At 37.5% G+C, this 18,759-nt stretch overlaps 1 protein-coding gene across 2 annotated transcripts in view; it reads right to left on the bottom strand.

The window, feature by feature from the left end:
- Positions 1–296: 296 nt before the first annotated feature.
- The window catches only part of CDH9 (cadherin 9), a 129,642-nt gene continuing 111,179 nt past the window's right edge, over positions 297–18,759 (bottom strand). For both annotated transcript variants that reach the window (XM_070942574.1, XM_070942575.1), the window contains 3 exons: positions 7,142–7,259; positions 6,794–7,045; positions 297–787 (listed from right to left, as the gene is read on the bottom strand). In XM_070942574.1, the coding sequence (XP_070798675.1) occupies positions 297–787; positions 6,794–7,045; positions 7,142–7,259 (861 nt within the window). The remainder of the gene's footprint in view (positions 788–6,793; positions 7,046–7,141; positions 7,260–18,759) is intronic.

Below are 18,759 nucleotides of genomic sequence, written 5' to 3'. Positions count from 1 at the left end.
CTTCCAATAGGACATCTCCCCCTACCCAGTCTCTATAGTTATAAGGAATATTCCATGTGCATATCATGGGTCTGTCTTCACAAGGCCAGTGCCTGGCCTCCTCACTCAGAAAAAAAAGGAGAAGAGAGGAGAGGAGAGGAGAGGAGAGGAGAGGAGAGGAGAGGAGAGGAGAGGAGAGGAGAGGAGAGGAGAGGAGAGGAGAGGAGGAGAGGAGAAGAGAAGAGAGGAGGAGGAGAGGAGATCCCTGCTCATGTACAGGAATGCTGGAGCTGCATCAGTAATCTTGAAGGAGGCAGTTAGTCCTGGTCACTCTCATCTCCACCATACATATCTGCTAATTTTTTAAATCGTGGCCCCCAGTCACTCAAATAATCATAGTCTTGATTTCCACCATCGGCGGTAAGTGACTCCAAAGAACTAAGTGAATTTGCTATAGAATCATTCCCTTCATAGGCATATGTTGCTAAAGAGTCATAAGGGGGTGCAGTTGGATCCAAGTCATTTTCCTTTAGTCTACGATGGATAAAATCTTGAATATCAATGTTTTCCCACAAAGATGCTGTCCTCCTTATCTGGAAAATAGTTTCTGGCATCACATCTCTTCTCATTTTGCTTTCCTCTCTGGCTTCAGGGTTCCTCAGTGTGCCAATATCAAAAGCTTGGGTATCTTCCTCCCCACCTCCTTCATCGTTATAGGTGACAACGTTGTCTCGGACATCATCTTTTGAAATGATCAAGGGCTCTTTTTTCCTCTGGCGCTTCATTGCAGCAAACAGCACAACCAAAACTGGAAGACAACAGTAACAATACAGATGAGCAATGAGCACTGAATAGGAAATTCATGGATTAGGAACAATGCTGGCAAAGCTAAGAACCTTTAACATTCATTAACTGCAACAGGTAAGATTAAGATAAATATTACACTCTTAATTAAATGAAGTGAGTTAAAAAGAAAAGCGCATTGAAAAGAGCTTCTTTATCAATATAGAATGAAGCGCAGGAATTATTCTTTAAATATTGTTTGATGATATAATGGCCAACATATGAATGGGCTTGTTAAAATGATTAATCTAACCAGGATATATTTACAGTGCATTCAGAAAGTATTTAGAACCCTCTTCACTTTTGTCAATTTTGTTATGCTGCAGCCTGATTTCTAAAATTCTGTTTTCATTTTGTCATTAAGGGGTACTGACTGTAGATTAATGAGAGAAAAAATGAATTTCAACAACTGTAGAATCAGGCTGCAGCATAACAAAATTGACAAAAGTGAAGGGAGTCTGAATACTTTTTGAATGCAGTGTATATTTGAGCCCAGTGCAAATGAGGTTCTTATGTATGTTGTGATTTATCCATAGGAGCAAGAACTTTAATTTTTAAGCCAGATTCCCACTTTCATAGGAGGAGTTATGAATCTTAATATGTGCATAAGATTTTGTTTCAGTCTGACACTGATCAGGCATGAACAGTGAGCAAGATTCATACATATCCCAGAACCTAAAGACATTGAAACATTTGGCTCTGAAGGCATATTTGAAATTCTGGGGAAATGTCAGAAGTACTACCAAAAATACTGCCATGGGATGAGTAGGGCAATTCAGAAAATGGGATAAGGCCAAGCCAGCAAACTAAATTAATTAAAAGAAAAGCAATACAAGCATTTTAAGGCATAGATAACTTTTAAAAAGGCTATATATTTTCTCCACTACACCTATAAATAGCTCAATTGACTTTTTCCCCTTTTCTAAAATAAATGGCATATTCTCATCTTAATCAGGTGAACTACACCTCTCCAAACCATATTCCCCTCTTTTTAAAAGAAATGCATAGAATGACATGATTGTTTCTCCAGTTTTCTCATATATTATATATGGTTCTGTTATTTGAGGTTTTATGTATACAGAGTTAATTGGTAAATACGGACCAGAATTACTGTAGCTATGATTAGTAAAATATTTATTTTATTTATTTATTTTGTCTCATTTCTATGCCGCCCAACTCCCAAGGGACTATATGTTGTTTACCTGCATTTTTGTTATGTGATTCTGTTTGAAGGACTCTTTTGGAGTGCTTTTTATATATTATATAAATGTGCAAAATGGTGGAAAGGAATTCTTTTTCAAGGTCTCATTATCTGTTTTCTGGATAATAAGGGCCATCTCTTTTGAAATCTTAGCTTTAAAATAAAATTATGAAAACAATCCATTATCAAAATGGACTCAATGTATTCTTTTTTCCCTTCAACATCTTGTCAACTGTTATATGCTATTTATACTTACCATTCTATATAAAATAGGTTTTGTCTGCTTTCTGTGTATAAAAATATTTGTTTTATTTGGGGTAAGCTCTCTTGTAATCTGTTTTCTAATTTCCCCAAATATCAATATATCAACTTTGGCCTAGTTTTGCTTTTTATCAATTCTTCTATGAATCAAAACCCCTAAAGTAGTTTTTTCCCTTTTTCCCATTCATTCACATTCCTTTTCTAGATCTTCTTAATTTTCTTCTTTTCCCCAGTCTTCCTAGCAATTTCCCTCATAGCCTTTTCCATTAGGGCAAAAGGAGCATCTTGGAAACACTAGTGGTCAGGTCATCCATTATTATGGTCGCACATTTGTGTATTTAGACAATAGCACTAGATGCCACATTCTTGAAAGCCCTTTTGTATATTTCGTATCCATGGATACCAAATGCCCAAAGAAAGCTTTCATTGTACTGAGAATCATTTAAAATGTTGCAGAAATAAATTGACTAATAAATGCAGGTGGCTTATCTGGTCTGGTCTATTCTGTTCAGAATGTTTGAATGCAGCACTGAGAGGAGAAAAAAACCCTCATAATGCTTGTTGGAATAATAACAGGATTCTTTTTCTGCCTTATCTACAGAGAGAGTTCACAGCAGCTCTTCAGTTTCCACAGTCAGCTTCCTCTAGTATTTTTCATCGTTGTTATAAGGAGAAATAACATCAAGTGTCATACTTAAAGACTGACACTTTATTTAAAAAACAGATCTTAACAGCTTGGTTTAAAAAAACAAACAAACATGCTATCAAATTACTATTTGGATGCTTTATGAACTTTTACATGATTTCCACAAAAGTAATCTGACAGCATATTTTGAAATCCTTCAACAGTTATCTAAAAATATATTTTAAGTGACTGGTTGTTGCTAGGCCTTTCCATCATCATCATCATTATTATTAGCATATATCATTATAGTAGCCAGGATACGACAATGCTATGGCATAATAGTAATCTGGCTTGCCAAGGGATCAGACCTGTTATAGGACATGTTTGCATGCTTCCCAAGGTGCATGCATCCTCCACAGGAGGATAAGTTCACACCAGAGAGAAAGATGCTCTTCCTGTAGCATCCACTGTTAGAGAAAAATTATTTCTCTATAGCTGTGCCTATTAATGGCTTTTGGAATGTACAGATGCGTGGGCCAATCAGAGAGCAGCTAATATGTTTGAATCTCCAGGGCCATCCCTAACTGTCACAGTTAACAGTACAAAATGAGATTCTTAACAGAAGCATTTGCTCTTCAGTTTGGTATTCAGTTTGCTGTTCAGTTTGCTCTTCTGTCTAGTATTGTATTGTATTCTAGGATCTTCCTTTAGATAACTGTGAGCAATCTGGAAGTCCATTGGAAGAGCAGTTCTGTGATATATTGTGGTATTTCTTCTGAGGAAGAATAATCATAGATAGCGTAGCTTAGAGAGAATAGATATGTATATAGATAGATAGCTGACAGTATAATTTATAATAGTAACTTAGTGATGTTTATTATTTATTTATTTATTTATTTATTTATTTATTTATTTATTTAATTCAATTTGTATACCGCCCTTCTCCTAGTGGATTCAGGGCGGTGCACAGCCAGAACTAAAACACATACCAATACAAAATTTAAAATTATTAAAAGAATTACATACTTTGGCCCAAATTTAAAACAATTCAAATTAAAACCCACTGACAGATTAAAAGCTAAAAAGCTAAAAAACTATAAAAAAAAGGGGGGGGGGGTTCACACCAGCCCTGCTTGATGGAAAAGAAAACATCCACCAAGACCCCCTCCCTTTCCAGAGCTACTGCAACCAGGAAAATTCAAAACCATCAGGAATCGGATTGCCTGCACAGAGCACCAGCTCATCTCCCTATTGAAGTGTTACCTATCTATCTACTTGCATACAACATACTTTCAAACTGTTAGGTGGACAGAAGATGACACAAGTGACAGGAGCCTACCCTGCCATGCAATGTCTGGGTTCGAACTGCCAAAGCAGAAATCATCTCCAGTGTCATTAAACCAAGTGTCTCGTTCTTTCCATCCAATACACAGCACTATCAACATCATCAACATCATCACAACACAGTCCAAACTGTTTTGATTCTATTCTCCCTCTAGTATTTTTTTTTGAGTACACCTTTTAACTTTTCCCATTAAATTTTTATATTTCCAGAAAATGAACTTTAAATTTCAACAAACCAGAAGAACCAAAGACATGAAAAATTATATTTAAAACTTCTGTGTGAGAATCAATTTTGGTGTCATCTGATATTTTAATAAACCAAACTCTCAGATTCCATAGTGAAATGTGTTGGTTGAATTCATGGAGGGCAAGATGATTAGAGAGTAAAACTCAGGTGCATCCCATTTTCTACTCACAATTAACTGAGGTGCAATAATTCAATGTGACAAATAAAGTGAATTTTGATACCAGTTAACCAGATGGGATCTTGAACTTTAAGAATTGTACAGTACCATGTTTCCCCCAAAATAATACCCAGTCTTATATACATATATTGCCACCAAAAAAGGCGCCAGATATTTGGGGTGGGGGTGTCTTCCAGTGACTCACCTCACTTGCGTGCATCACCCCCAACCTCTTTTTTTTTGCTGTCAGAGGCCTTTAGGAACTTTTTCTGCAACCAGCAAGGGCATCAAGGCTTTCCTGAAGGCTTCTGCAGCCGATAACAGAGCTCTGGATAGATCCGGAGCTCTGTTATCGGCTATAGAGGCCTTTAGGAAAGCCTTGCTGGCCTTGCCATCTGCAAAAGAAGTGGGCCAGCAAGGCAGGTGTCAGGATGTGCAAGGCAACTGTCCTTGCACATCCCAAGTAGGGCAGCTCCACCCCACCATCCCCAGCTTAATTTTTAACTATGCGCTTCACCCCATCCAGCGCACCCCAGAGTGGGTGGGGTCTTAATTAGGGCTTATTTGGGGGGGGTAGAGCTTAGAGTATATTGGGTGTAAGTGTAAATATCTACTTAGGGCTTATTTTCAGGATAAGTCTTTTTTGGGGGAAAACATGGTATATAACACATGATTATTTTAAGGAATAGGTGAATGTCTGTTTTGCAATAAGAATAATGGTAGGATTTTGATTTTAGTAATACAAATATCACCAGTGTGATAAACAGCTGATTTTGGTGCATTTATCACTGAGTAATCCCTAGAAATTAGCAATTTATTGCTATCAACAGCCGTTCCCATCTACGAGGGACCTCAGAACATGTAGTACTAATGAGCAAAATTGTTTACACATTAAGTATCTGGCAGAATCTCTAAATGTTTTTTTTTTAAACTGTAGACATTTGAAATGAGTTATCAATCAGAAATGAAATGTACTACATTACTGTTGAATATAAAAAATCAAATCTGAGTCATGCCATCATCAGTATCAGAACTATCTTTAGAAATATTCCATTTTAAAACCAACCTTTAAATAACTAAGCCAACAAGCTAAGTGCAGCCCATTGGTAATGTATGATAGTCCACAAGTATCTCAGTCAATCTTTAGATTGTGCTACATCCTTGGCTTTACAAGACTGAGAGTTCTCCAGCACCTAAATGCTGGAGAATTTACCATTTGTGAAAGCCTGGATTAAGGAGATTCTTCTGAAAATATAGTCTCCTTGAAACAATTGTTGTTAGTTGCGAAGTCGTGTCCGACCCATCGCGACCCTGTGGACAACTTTCCTCCAAGCCTTCCTGTTGTTGTGGTCCGCCAGCAGCCTGTGGAGCTAGCAGTGGAGTTGGACAGTGAGGAGGCTTGGGAGGACCATTGGCCAGTCCTGGAGTCTACGGAAGGCCCTGATAAGGGGTCTGCATTGGAGGCAGAGATAGAGCCAGGGCCATCTGGGAGTGATGCATGGACTCTGGAGCCTCCAGAGTCGGAGAGCAGAGAGGCAGAGGAACAGGAGGAGCCTGTTCCTAGTGCACACATGTGCAGAGCTGCCAGAAGGCAATATCAACTAAAGTAAAAAGGACAACTTGGGAGTAAGGCCAGGAGATGACTGACCGCTCCCATAAGGCTTAAAAGAGCAGCAAAGGCTCTTGGGCTCTTTGTAGGAAAGCAACGTTGTTAAATCTGTTTCCAGTTGGCGTCTCTTGTTTCTGAACTTTGTGGAGCTTTGCCAAGAAAGGCCTTTGGCAGGGTGCCAAAGAAGATAAAGGTTTGTGATAAGCCCAAAGCACTTTTTTTGAAGGACTTGTTTTGGAATTAATTTGGACTAAGCTGGGAATGAAGTAATTCTCAGCTGTTATAATAAAATAGATTTGTTTGAGACTAATTGTGTCTTGTAATGACTAAGTGAGTCTAGGTCACAACACCTGTTCTCTACCATCCCCCAGAGGCCATTTAAACTCACGCCGACTGCTTCAGTGACTCCATCCAGCCACCTCATTCTCTGCCGTCCCCTTCTTCTTTTGCCCTCAATCATTCCCAGCATTAGGCTCTTTGAAACAATATCCAGGTACAAAGAAGGAAAAAGGAAACGGTCCACTTACTCAGCAGAATAATGATGCAGAGCAGAATGGCAATGAGTGCGCCTGTGCTAAGGCCTGCCGGAAGGAGCAAAGGTTCAGCATTACAAGACTGCATATTTCCCCTGCTGTCACAGGCACACACTCTGATGCTCAGTGTGCCCGTACTACTCTGGATGGGGTAGTCATTGTCAAATATTATTACTGGCAGGAGATAGGTGCTCATTTTACTGCGGCTATATCCATTCCGTCTGGTTACAACCCCTGCCGTGTTATCTGCACCAGAAGAACCAAGAAACGGAAAATTATATTTAAAACATTGTCAGCAAAGGACTCCAAGTGTAACATAGAGAGCCAATAATGAAAGCCCACCTTTGTTATCCACAATAGAGAAGTTTGGATGGACTGTGTATTCTGGCACCAGTTCAAAAAAAAATTTGTGTCCACGTGGTGGTTCATCTTTATCCACAGCACTAACAGTTTGTATCAGCTGCAAGGAAATAATGATATGTTGTCAGGCAATATAAATGTTACATCTTTTGCTTTGTAGCATAATCTGCTCAGATAAAATACCTGTAGTGGTGTAGAGAGAACCAATGGATGAACTTTTACTATGGTTTTACTGAGTTTAACAGATCTACATACAAAGAAGCTCTGGCACAATTTCCCACTGCTGTGAGGGACTGTTCCTTGTGATTATCCTGGCAGCATGGAAGCTTCCAGCCTAATATGGCTTCCACATGGAGCATGTGATCGTCTGAGGAGTGAGGGGATGGTTTTGGGGGTTTTGATTTACTGAGGAAAAACCCGGACCTCTCAGATTCAGGTTTCCCCAGATGTGCCAGTTTACCTATTCTAGTAAATAAAACTTTGAAAAATGCTTGCTTTGGAGTTCAAGTAACTCCAACTAAAGTTGGAGTTGGGGGATTTTCTGGAATGCTGACATATCCATCTGTTGCTCAAACATAATAGCTTTCAAGCAAAGGGCCAAATAATTTCTGTGGATTGCTGAAAACTAATAAGATTTATTTAAAAATAAATAAATAAATAACAAATGCCCAATTTTAGCATACCCAAAGTTCCAAAATGTGTAATCACAGGGACATTTTGGTATACCATAAGCCATATTCACATTTCAAGTGGCGCAACAAGGAAACCTTACATTAAGCCAGCATCCTATATGTTAACTATAGCATATTGCTCAGAATATTTTGAAGTGTGCAGGATGAGTATGATAGATGTTCCCTTCTTCTTTTTAAAAATCATTTTCTACCTTTTCTTAATTATTGTACTTTCCATATATATGCAGGTGGACAAAACATCTGTAACACAAAATTATAAAACAATGACAATGAAACTGTAGGAAAAAAATATTAACAATTGGAGCTGGAAACCATCGGCAACACATAAACCAAATTTAAAACTAACAGCAGCTGCAGGGAAAAAAGAGACTTAAGAATATGCAAGGAAGGATATTAGAGGATTGGGAGGAAAAAAAAACAGAATCATTTGTGCTCCAAAGACTCAAATATTAGGCAAGTTTTTCTTACAAAGGCAGTCTACTAAAGATATCCAAGAACTGCAGTAGCAGGAACTTTAGACAAAGGAAGAACAATGACCTAATATGCTAATGTAAACTGGGGGATGGGGGATTGCAGGATAAACTGGCAGTCTGGATCCTACCCAGGTATGTCTTTCAGATAAAAACCAGCATCATCTTTCATACCAATTCAAACTGATTATTAGTGCAGTTATCAAACTCAAAGTGCAAAGTGCAATCAATTCAGCGAGTTCCATTTAACAGTTTAGTTTTTTTCCCTACTTAAAAAAACAAAACAAAACATCAACCCTCCCTCCCTCAAACATCCCCCAACTTGAAATTGTCAGATTTTTTTCCCCCAAAGGCAGTCCCATGCTTAACACATTAAAATAAATCAAATGGGCTATGTGCTGATGAACACTGAAAAAGATTCTTTCTGGAAAGTAGCTAACTGGTTGGTGTAGAAAACTAAATTAATTAGCACTCTATCCACAATGCTACTGGTGATATGTTTTTTTAAAAAATTATTTTGTCAAGCACGTATTAGATAACATATATAAGTATAAACATGATTTGAATACATGGAATAGATATGAATAAAAGGGAACATTAGGACAGGGACGGTAGGCACATTGGTGCACTTATGCTTGCCCCTTACAGACCTCTTAGGAATGGGGTGAGGTCAACAATAGACAGTCTAAGGTTAAAATTTTGGGGGTTTGGGGATGAAATCACAGAGTCAGGTAGTGCATTCCAAGCATTGACCACTCTGTTGCTGAAGTCATATTTTCTGAATCGAGTTTGGAGTGGTTTACTTTAAGTTTGTATCTATTGTGTACTCGTGTATTGTTGTGGTTGAAGCTGAAATAGTGATTGACAGGTAGGACATTGTAGCAGATAATTTCATGATTATTTATAATAATGGCTTCACTCTCACTCACAAGGAATATTTTTTTGTCTGTACTGTATCTCAGATTAATGGCTCTAATTCAGCCCATTTCTTTGTCCAAGTATTGGATGAGAGCATCAACTCTGTCTTGCTTATTCCAGAAGGAAAGAACTCTTGGCTCTCCTTTTCCACACTGTCCCTACTGGCAGAACAGGAAGGCAACTATTTCTGGAGGACAGAATCCGATAACATTGCCCTCTATTAATCCTCTACTCTCTGTTAAAATGATCCCAGGACTTGTTTTTTTCTTTTTTTTCTTTTTTTTTTTCTTTTTTTTTTGTTCTAAAGTACACTTTTCCATTTTATGTTGCCTCAAGTGCATTTCAGATAACACATGTCAACAGTTCATTGACTACTCTGTAGAGAAAATAACGCCTCTTCAACTGACTCTGTGCTTACCATGCTTTCTCTTTCCTTGTAAATCTGCCTTTACCAATTCTGCAAAAATACAATGCTTGCAACACTTGCCTTATAAATAGAATGTTGCTGATTATAAAGTTGGCAGATTTTTTAATTACTATTTTTATTCTTTCTTTTTTTTTTTAAAGGGGTCCCCCTGCACCCTCCAATCTCCTTCGTGACTGGTGTGCCACTGGATATATTGCCAAATATACAGGTACTTATCAGGTAAAGATAGAAAGTTCAAAGAAAGAAAATTAGTATTAAAAATAAATTATACCAGGTTTTGAACCAGCAACCTACTGTGTTTTCTTGAAAATAAGGCCCTGTCTTATATTTTTTTGAACCCTGAAATAAGTGCTTGGCCTTATTGCCATGCATTCAAAAGCCCGATTTGGCTTATTATCAGGGATGACTTATTTTGGGGTAAACAGTGTACTATTCAGAAGATAAGGGCTTTAGGCATGGTGAAAGTATAGCAGTCATTGTAATAGTAATTCCAAACAGCATGAGAAAAGTATAATGGAATAAAAAAGTATTTTTTTACATGCACATGCATTTTGATGCTTTATGTTTGTGTGTGTGTACACAAACATATATAAACATATATTTAAGTTTCATACATAAAGTTTAATTAAGTTTAAGCGTATTTGATGTGTGTGTGTGTGTGTATGTGTACATGAGTACAAGCACAAGCACAAACACAAACAAATATATATGCACTGGAACAGATCCAGAGGAAGGAAAGTTGTTAGGAATTACTTTCCTGGAAGGAAAATGTAGAAGAGCTCAGCAGCAAGGAATTGTCCAGCGGAAGGACAATTGCAAGCTGTTGCCAAAATATTTCTCTACAGGATTTCTTAAATTGTCTTTAGAGTCAGATCAGCCTGAATACTGCTTAAATGATAAAAATGCAGATAGGCTTGTCTTTGGTTTAAAAACATTCTTTGTGATTTCTTTACATAATCTTATAAAAAAATAGTGTTTTCAAGGAAAGACCACAGGCAATTTAAAGCATGAGTGATGAAAAGGAAGTGCCTCCTAAGTCCAGCTTATATAAAAGATATTTCTGGTCTTTAAGCTTGTCTTTGCAATATATTTTTTTCTTTTTTTCTTTTGCCTTGCAAATCCTTGCCTTCTGCTTCCCTTAATAAACTTAGCCTGTGACTGCAATAATGTACTGTATACGGCTCAGGTATACTGTCTGCAAAATCTGCAGACAGATTGCTTTATGTTTTATAGTATGCATTCTCCTAGAAACGCATAGAAAATGGCTTAGTCCTAGCTGCAGCTAGTAAGTTACTGGAGCGCGCTGAATAATTCTCAGTGTTCGGTTTGGCAAGCTCAGGAGTGACCTTCTGAAGTCTCCAGTCACTTTGAGTGCCTTATGTGACAATTATAGGCACTCCACATGTGCTGCCCCACCGTCAAAAACATTTCAAGTCTCTGTTCAAGTCCTTGAGATGAAACAAAATGCTCAGCTGGAGTTAGAGAGGGCACTGTGAAAATGATCCACAGCTGAAGATTTCTACTGGCAGACAAATCAAGTCCATTTTGCTTTTCACTGAAAAGGGACCAACACTGAACCACAAAGAGTAAGATTGGAAAAGTGGCAAGCAATGCTTTACAAGTGAAATGCACAACGAAATGTGCTGGTTGACTAGGTTTTGCTCCATCTCAGCACCTAGTCAGCCAGATGATCCACTTCAGAATGACTAAAAATTCAGGATGGAACAAAGTTGATTCTAAAAAGCTAAATCACTAGAAGCAGGGAAGAACCCCAAACCTAACCCCACCTCAGATTGCGATAATCAATAATCTGCACATCTGAATTATGGCACAATGGTTTTTAATTAAAAAACAAACAAACATAAAATTCTTAGGCTTCAATGCAAATCTACTGGAAACTGTTTTCAATGCAATTTCACTGGTTATTTGTTTGTAAGTTTGTCAACAATGCTACTCCAAAGTCTATAAGTAGTATACAAAATCTCTCAAAGTACTGATGGGTTGTCTGCTACAGCAAAGCAAGGTTGTGGCATACACTTGAAAGGAGACCAGGAACCCTGTAACTGTGGAGTCTGTCTGGCAAGAACAAAGAATGCTTATTCACAGGGAATATGCAGGTGTAAAGCTTGTAAGGATTCTGGGTGGTTAGAAAGCTGATAAAAGTAACAAAGAGTTAGGCAATGTCAGATGTAAATGCCTTATTCTCTAATGTGTAAATAGTACATAAATGGGGTATCAGGGGTTAACTTATTCTTCACTACTTAATGTATTCATAATTCACCACTCCCACTTATAGCTCCACCCATTGTATATATAAGGAGCTACCTACACCCTTTTCCTCGCTTCTATCTGTGAATATTCAGTGAATATAGAATGCCTATTGTAAATAAAAGGAAATCTATTTAAACCGTTAACTCTTACTAATATTATTGAGTCTGATCCTGAAAAATATTGCAACAAGCTGGTAGCAGAGGATGGTTAATTGACTCAATAAAAACTTAAAAATGTCTAAGAAAGATAGGCCCAACACCAGGGCCTACAGCAAAGAAATGGAAACAGAACAAGAAATAATCAACGAATCCACAAACGCAATTTCGAGAGAATCAGAAGAATACACCACTGAAGACGAAGAAATAATAGATGAAAATGATGACCAGGAGGAAATCGAAATAGAGAATAACGAACTCAGGTCAGAGATATTAAAACTATTAAAGAGCCAGAAGAATGATGAAAGCCTCATCGCGAAACTCCAAGATATGCTGAAGAACAGCGGAGCAGCGAGAGAGAAAAACATCACTAATGAGAAGTCTAAAGACCCAAAAATAGTGAGTGATATGACTGCAGAGAAAGTCATTACGAAGAAGAAAAACGGTGATCCCGCACGAAATTTTGAATGGCAGCCATCTTGGTTTCAACAGGCCTCCAAGGTGAGCGAAGCAGAGCCAATCAAAATGCTCAATTCAAAATTTCTGGCGCGAAAAACGTTACCAGACAACGAAAATGAAAAAGAAGATTCAAACCTCTCAGAAGAATCAGAATCAGAAAGTGAAGATGATTCAACGAACTCCCAAATAAAATCAGCAATGAAAACGCTTTTTGCTGCATTTGGACCAAAACTAAAAATTACCAAAGAACTACCGAAGAAACGAACGAGCAAGCCGATGCCTCAAGACCTGCCCGCTCCCATCCTGACTTCGAGAGCGCCGACGCCCGAACCCAGAGAGCCTTGCCGATACCGCCCTACACCACAGACCGAAACAAGCGCCAACGCCCCCAAAAGAAAAGGAAGAGCAGCCGCCGTCATCAAGACTCCCAAAATCGAACCAGAGACCGACTCGTCTGAAGAGGAACAGAACGAGCGAGCCGCAATGGAGAGAACCTTCCACGATGACTCCAAAGAAGAAATGGACAACGCGCATGCGCAAAACTACGCAGACGGTCCGGGAAGACATGAACTGGCGAGAAGACCATGCAGACTCGTTGCGAGCATCCCCATGCCGTTTTGCAATTTTCTACACTTGCGAGACCACGGACTACCTCAGGTTGTAAGTAATGGACAAAATAATGTCGGAAATTTACCCAATGACTTCCCAAAGCTAAGGGTTGATGGCATTAATTTGCAAGAATGGTATCAACAGCTCCAGGTTGTCTTTATGAAGGAAAACTTACTGTTTTTTATTACTAGTCCCCCAAAAAGACCTTGGACTTTAAAAATAGATTGTTTACACCATAGAGCATTTTTCTTAATAATATCTAGTGTGTCTCCTGCAATGTATCATAGCATCAAGCCAAATCTGACTGTTTCAGAAATTATCCAATGCATGTTTAATTTGTTTCACAGCGACAGTGTAGCTACCACCACAAGAATGTCTAAGGATTTCTTTTCATCTAGGGTAAAACCAGGGGTTTCCATAAGTGAGCATTTAATATCCTTAAACAAAATAAGAGCTGAGCTGCATTTGAGGGGGGAGGTGATTTCAGACCAAACAATGAAAAGTGTTATTATCAACTCACTTGATCCATCATGGGACAGTTTTATGTCACATTTAGACACCATCAATCTAGGATATTTATCCATAGAAAGTCTATCCAATAAATTGATAGCAGAAGACAATTCAAGAAGGAATCGTTCTAGCAATCACACAGAACACAAACCATATAGGAAAGTAGCTTTCCAAGAAAAATATAATGAAACATTTAAATGTCACAATTGTGGATCCAGGGAACACAATAGAAGAGATTGTCCCAAAATTTCAAAGGAAAGACATAGGTCAGAATATAGAAACAAATACAATTATAGACAGTCTTCAATAGATAGACATAGATATAGAAGCCCACCAAATTACAAAGAGAATAGAGGGGGCAGAGATAATTCAAAGGATAGAAAATCTGGTTCACTGAATGGATTAAATAAACAAGACAACACTAAAATACAGCAAAATGAGAACAATAATTGGCTTATTGATTCTGGAGCAACTAATCACACCACTAATAACAAAAATATATTGTCTTCTTTTGCAGAAGATAAATTTGTAATAAAGGTAGCTAACCAAGAAAAGGTTCAAGTATTAGGTAGAGGGAATGTAACCCTGCCTGGTCTAGGAAAAATAGAGGGGGTATTGTTAATACCTGAAATACCTCATAACATACTAAGTGCCATAAAACTAAGTAGAGATTTTGACATTAATATAGTTTTTTCAAAGGGAAAAGCGACTTTGGAGAAGAATAAAATAAATATAGGCACTGTAATGATTAAAGGAGGCCTACCTTATCTGATAACAAAAGAAAAATGGTTGCATAACATTGATTCAAATATGGAAGATTGTATTGAAGTAGATGATGAAAATATTAGCAACAGTGACAATGATGAATGTAAAATATCTCATGATCACGTAGATGCACACAATGAAAAAAAACCAAAAATAGGTAAGCCAATTCATGATGAGTGTGCTCACATCTTACATAGGAAGTTAGGACATGCCAGCTTTCCTGTAGTACAAAAAATGACTGAACACGCAGAAGGTGTCAAAATAAAAAATTGTGAAAACTATTTGGAATGCTCAGTATGTAAATCTACAAAACTAAAAACTAGTCCCAGGCCAAGAAAATCTACTAGATCAACTAACAAAATTTTTGATTTAGTACACATGGACTTAGTTGGCCCATTAACTCCATCAATCACTTATAGAAAACGTTACTTCCTGACAATAGTAGACGATTATAGCCGCTATGGGTTTGTTTATACATTAAAACACAAAGATGGCGGGCTCCCCTCTCCAGTTGGTATAGTCACGATTTCGGGGCAATCCCACGCCGCCCTCTTTCTGCGCTGGTATCCTGAGAAGAAATCTGCCGGCATGCGGGAAAGCCACCTCCTCGCATGCCCCGATGCCTCCCCTTCTTCGCAAGCCTCTCCACGGCTCACGATGGCGCAGGAACAACCGCCAGACACAGAAAAGGGAGAACTATTATAGCCGCTATGGGTTTGTTTATACATTAAAACACAAAGATGAAACCTTTCAAAAATTTAAGGAATTTTACAAACGCATAGAAACACAACACAATATCAGAATAAAACAAATTATGACAGATAGGGAATGTGAATTCATGTCTAAGGAATTCTCCCAATGGTTAAAAGATAGAGGAATGCTACATTACACATCTAGTCCATTTTCTGCGTTCCAGAACGGGATTGCAGAGAGAAAGAATTCCACATTACAAACCATGATTAGATGCACACTGGAAGATGCTGGCTTAAGCAAACAATTCTGGTCAGAAGCCTTACATTATTCAAATTACACACAAAATAGAACCTGGTCCAGTATTGTAAATAAGACACCATATGAAGTAATGTATAATAGGAAACCAAAATTAGCACACATGCACATATTTGGAGTCACTGCAGACGTACACATACCTAAGCAGTTGAGAAGAAAAGGAGAAAACGTATCCAGAAGACTCAGATTTATGGGATATGAGACTGGCACTAAAGGGTACAGATTCATTGATAATAATAACAAATTTATAGTTTCCAGAACAGCTGTGTTCCATGAACAGGCCAACTGGTCTAAATTACATCTTAATGAAATATTTCCAAATAAATACAAAGATACAGAATCTCATGAGAAAGGGACCATAGAAAAACAAAATATCAACAAATATAAAAACAAAACCAAAACTTGGACAAATAGCCAACACAAAATAAAGACAGACACACTAACAAAAAAGGAAGCAAGATATTTGCATGATAACAATAGTAAACCTGAAAGAATCATTAGGAACAACAGAAATCAAATGCCAAATAAATACAAGGATTACATAATGCATATGGATGGTGAGCCAATAACACCTAATACATATGAGGAAGTGTTAAATCTCCCTCGTGAAGAAAAAGAAAAATGGGAATTAGCTATGAAGAAAGAGATGGAAAGTTTACAAGGATTAAATGTATTTACACCTGCAATTGCACCTAAAGATAAAACAATTATTGGTACCAGGTGGATATATAAAATTAAGAACTTAGAAGGAGGCAATACTCTATACAAAGCTAGACTAGTTGCACAAGGTTATGCACAGAAATACCCGGAGGACTATACTGACACGTATTCCCCCACAGTAAGAACAGAGAGTGTAAAAACAGCTCTAGTGGTAGCATCAGCACTCAATCTTGATGTATTTCAATATGACATACAGACTGCGTATCTACACGCAAAACTAGATAAGGAAATATACGTAAGAGCACCTCACAGTCAATACACAAACAAAAATGAAATTTGGCTGTTGAACAAGAGTTTATACGGGTTAAAACAATCTGGTAAACGATGGTATGATTGTTTAGTAAAAGTACTTAAAACCATGGACTTCAACGCTACCACTGCTGATAACTGTTTCTTTGTCAAAAAGGGTGATGACTACATTGAATTTGTATTGATTTATGTAGATGACATTTTATATATAGGAAAGCATAAAGAGAGAAGAGAAACTTTTGTAAATAAGCTAAATGAACATTTCTCGTTGAAATCTCTAGGCAAAGTGAACAAATATCTTGGTGTCCAAATTAATAAAACTAGAAGGGGATTCAAACTCACTCAGAGAGATAAGATCATAGAACTTTTAAATAAATGCAATTTAAATAATGCCAAACCTTGTGATACTCCTATGCAAACTGATTTTCTTAGAAATACTGATGAATCTTCCCCTGAATTCAAGGACAACACATTTTATAGATCAATCATAGGTTCACTTCTTTATATATCTAATTGGACTAGACCAGATATCGCCTTACCACTCAATTTATTATCCAGACATGTCAGCAAACCAACAATGTATCACTGGGAAGCTGTTAAAAGAATTTTAAGATATCTGAAAAGTACACTAGACTTTTGCTTAATATTAGAACCTAATGATAATAAAGAACCAAAGCTTGTATGTTACGCAGATGCGGACTGGGCTGGAGACACCTCATGCAGAAAAAGTACATCTGGTTATATTTTTCTCTTAAACAACTGTCCAGTTTACTGGTACACTGGTAAACAAGAACTAGTGGCCACTTCAACGACGGAAGCGGAATATGTTTGTTTATCCAAAGCTGCAAATAACCTTGTATGGTTTAATGATTTAATTTCAGATGTTTGGAAAAAACCTACTTTGCCTTTTGTTATGCATGAAGACAATAAAGCAGCCATTGAAATATCTAGATCTGATGCCATTGGACAAAGGTCCAGACATATAGATATAAAATTTAAACATGTGAGACAATTATCTCAGGATGGATTTATTAAAGCAGTGCATTGTGATACTTCAGAACAATTAGCTGACATATTGACAAAGCCCTTACCTTCTAAGCAGCACAAATATTTAACTTCTAAATTGTATGTCTTGTATTGTCCTGAATCTGAGTGTAATTGGTGTTGTATAACGAATCGGCATTTAGAGGGGGATTTGTCAGATGTAAATGCCTTATTCTCTAATGTGTAAATAGTACATAAATGGGGTATCAGGGGTTAACTTATTCTTCACTACTTAATGTATTCATAATTCACCACTCCCACTTATAGCTCCACCCATTGTATATATAAGGAGCTACCTACACCCTTTTCCTCGCTTCTATCTGTGAATATTCAGTGAATATAGAATGCCTATTGTAAATAAAAGGAAATCTATTTAAACCGTTAACTCTTACTAATATTATTGAGTCTGATCCTGAAAAATATTGCAACAGGCAACTTGCAGACCTCAGATAGAAGTTAGGAATAGAGATGGCATGGAGCAAATAAAATGTGTATTAGATAACTCCTAAAGCATTCCTTAGCTAAGATCTAGGAATAGGGATGGCTGGAAACCAATAGAACAATTGTTAGATCAATACTAAAATGTTTAATATCTAATAATACCTATATCCTGCCTTAACCCACTTTCTGCTTTAGTAAAAATGTATAAACCTTTCTTAATCTTTTGTTCTGGGTTCTTGGCATTTTGGCCAAGTAATCCTTTTCTTAGAGTGCTTCAATAAAAGGAAATAAAACCTGCACCTTGTGTCTTGTGTCCTTCATCGGCCTCGGCACCAGGCTCAGACACAAATTGGGAACAACAGTAGCATGCAGAAGAGCAGTAATATAAAAACTAAGCCTAATAAATCTAAGCCTAATAAAACAATAAGCCATAAACAAAGCAGTATTTGAAGCACTGTTTAATATCTAAAGGTTTCTACAGAAGGCCAAAAAAAGGGTGAAGGCCATTCTTGAACTAAGCTCTTTTTAAAAAGAGGGTAATCATTAGAACACCATTGTCTTTCTCCCTTCATACTGTATCTCCTTATAGGAAGGCTTTCAACCAGTGGAGGATTCTACTGGTTCAAGTCGGTTCGGGTGAACTGGTAGCAGCGGTGGGAGGCTCCGCCCACCCACCCGGACATCATCAAGGATGCTCTGCGCAAGCACAGAAGGCTCAGAGGTGGCACACACGCTCACATTTCTGAACTGGTAGTGAAGGTAAATGAATACCACTACTGCTTTGAACATATATCCATAGAATAGAATAGAATAGAATAGAATAGAATAGAATAGAATAGAATAGAATAGAATAGAATAGAAT

This window comes from Pituophis catenifer, unplaced genomic scaffold (assembly GCF_029215685.1).
Source record: "Pituophis catenifer annectens isolate HBS135680 unplaced genomic scaffold, rPitCat1.0.hap2 SCAF_3, whole genome shotgun sequence".
Classification (NCBI taxonomy): domain Eukaryota; kingdom Metazoa; phylum Chordata; class Lepidosauria; order Squamata; family Colubridae; genus Pituophis; species Pituophis catenifer.
Note: the sequence above shows the minus strand (reverse complement) of the source record. Positions and strands in the feature narration are given on the sequence as shown.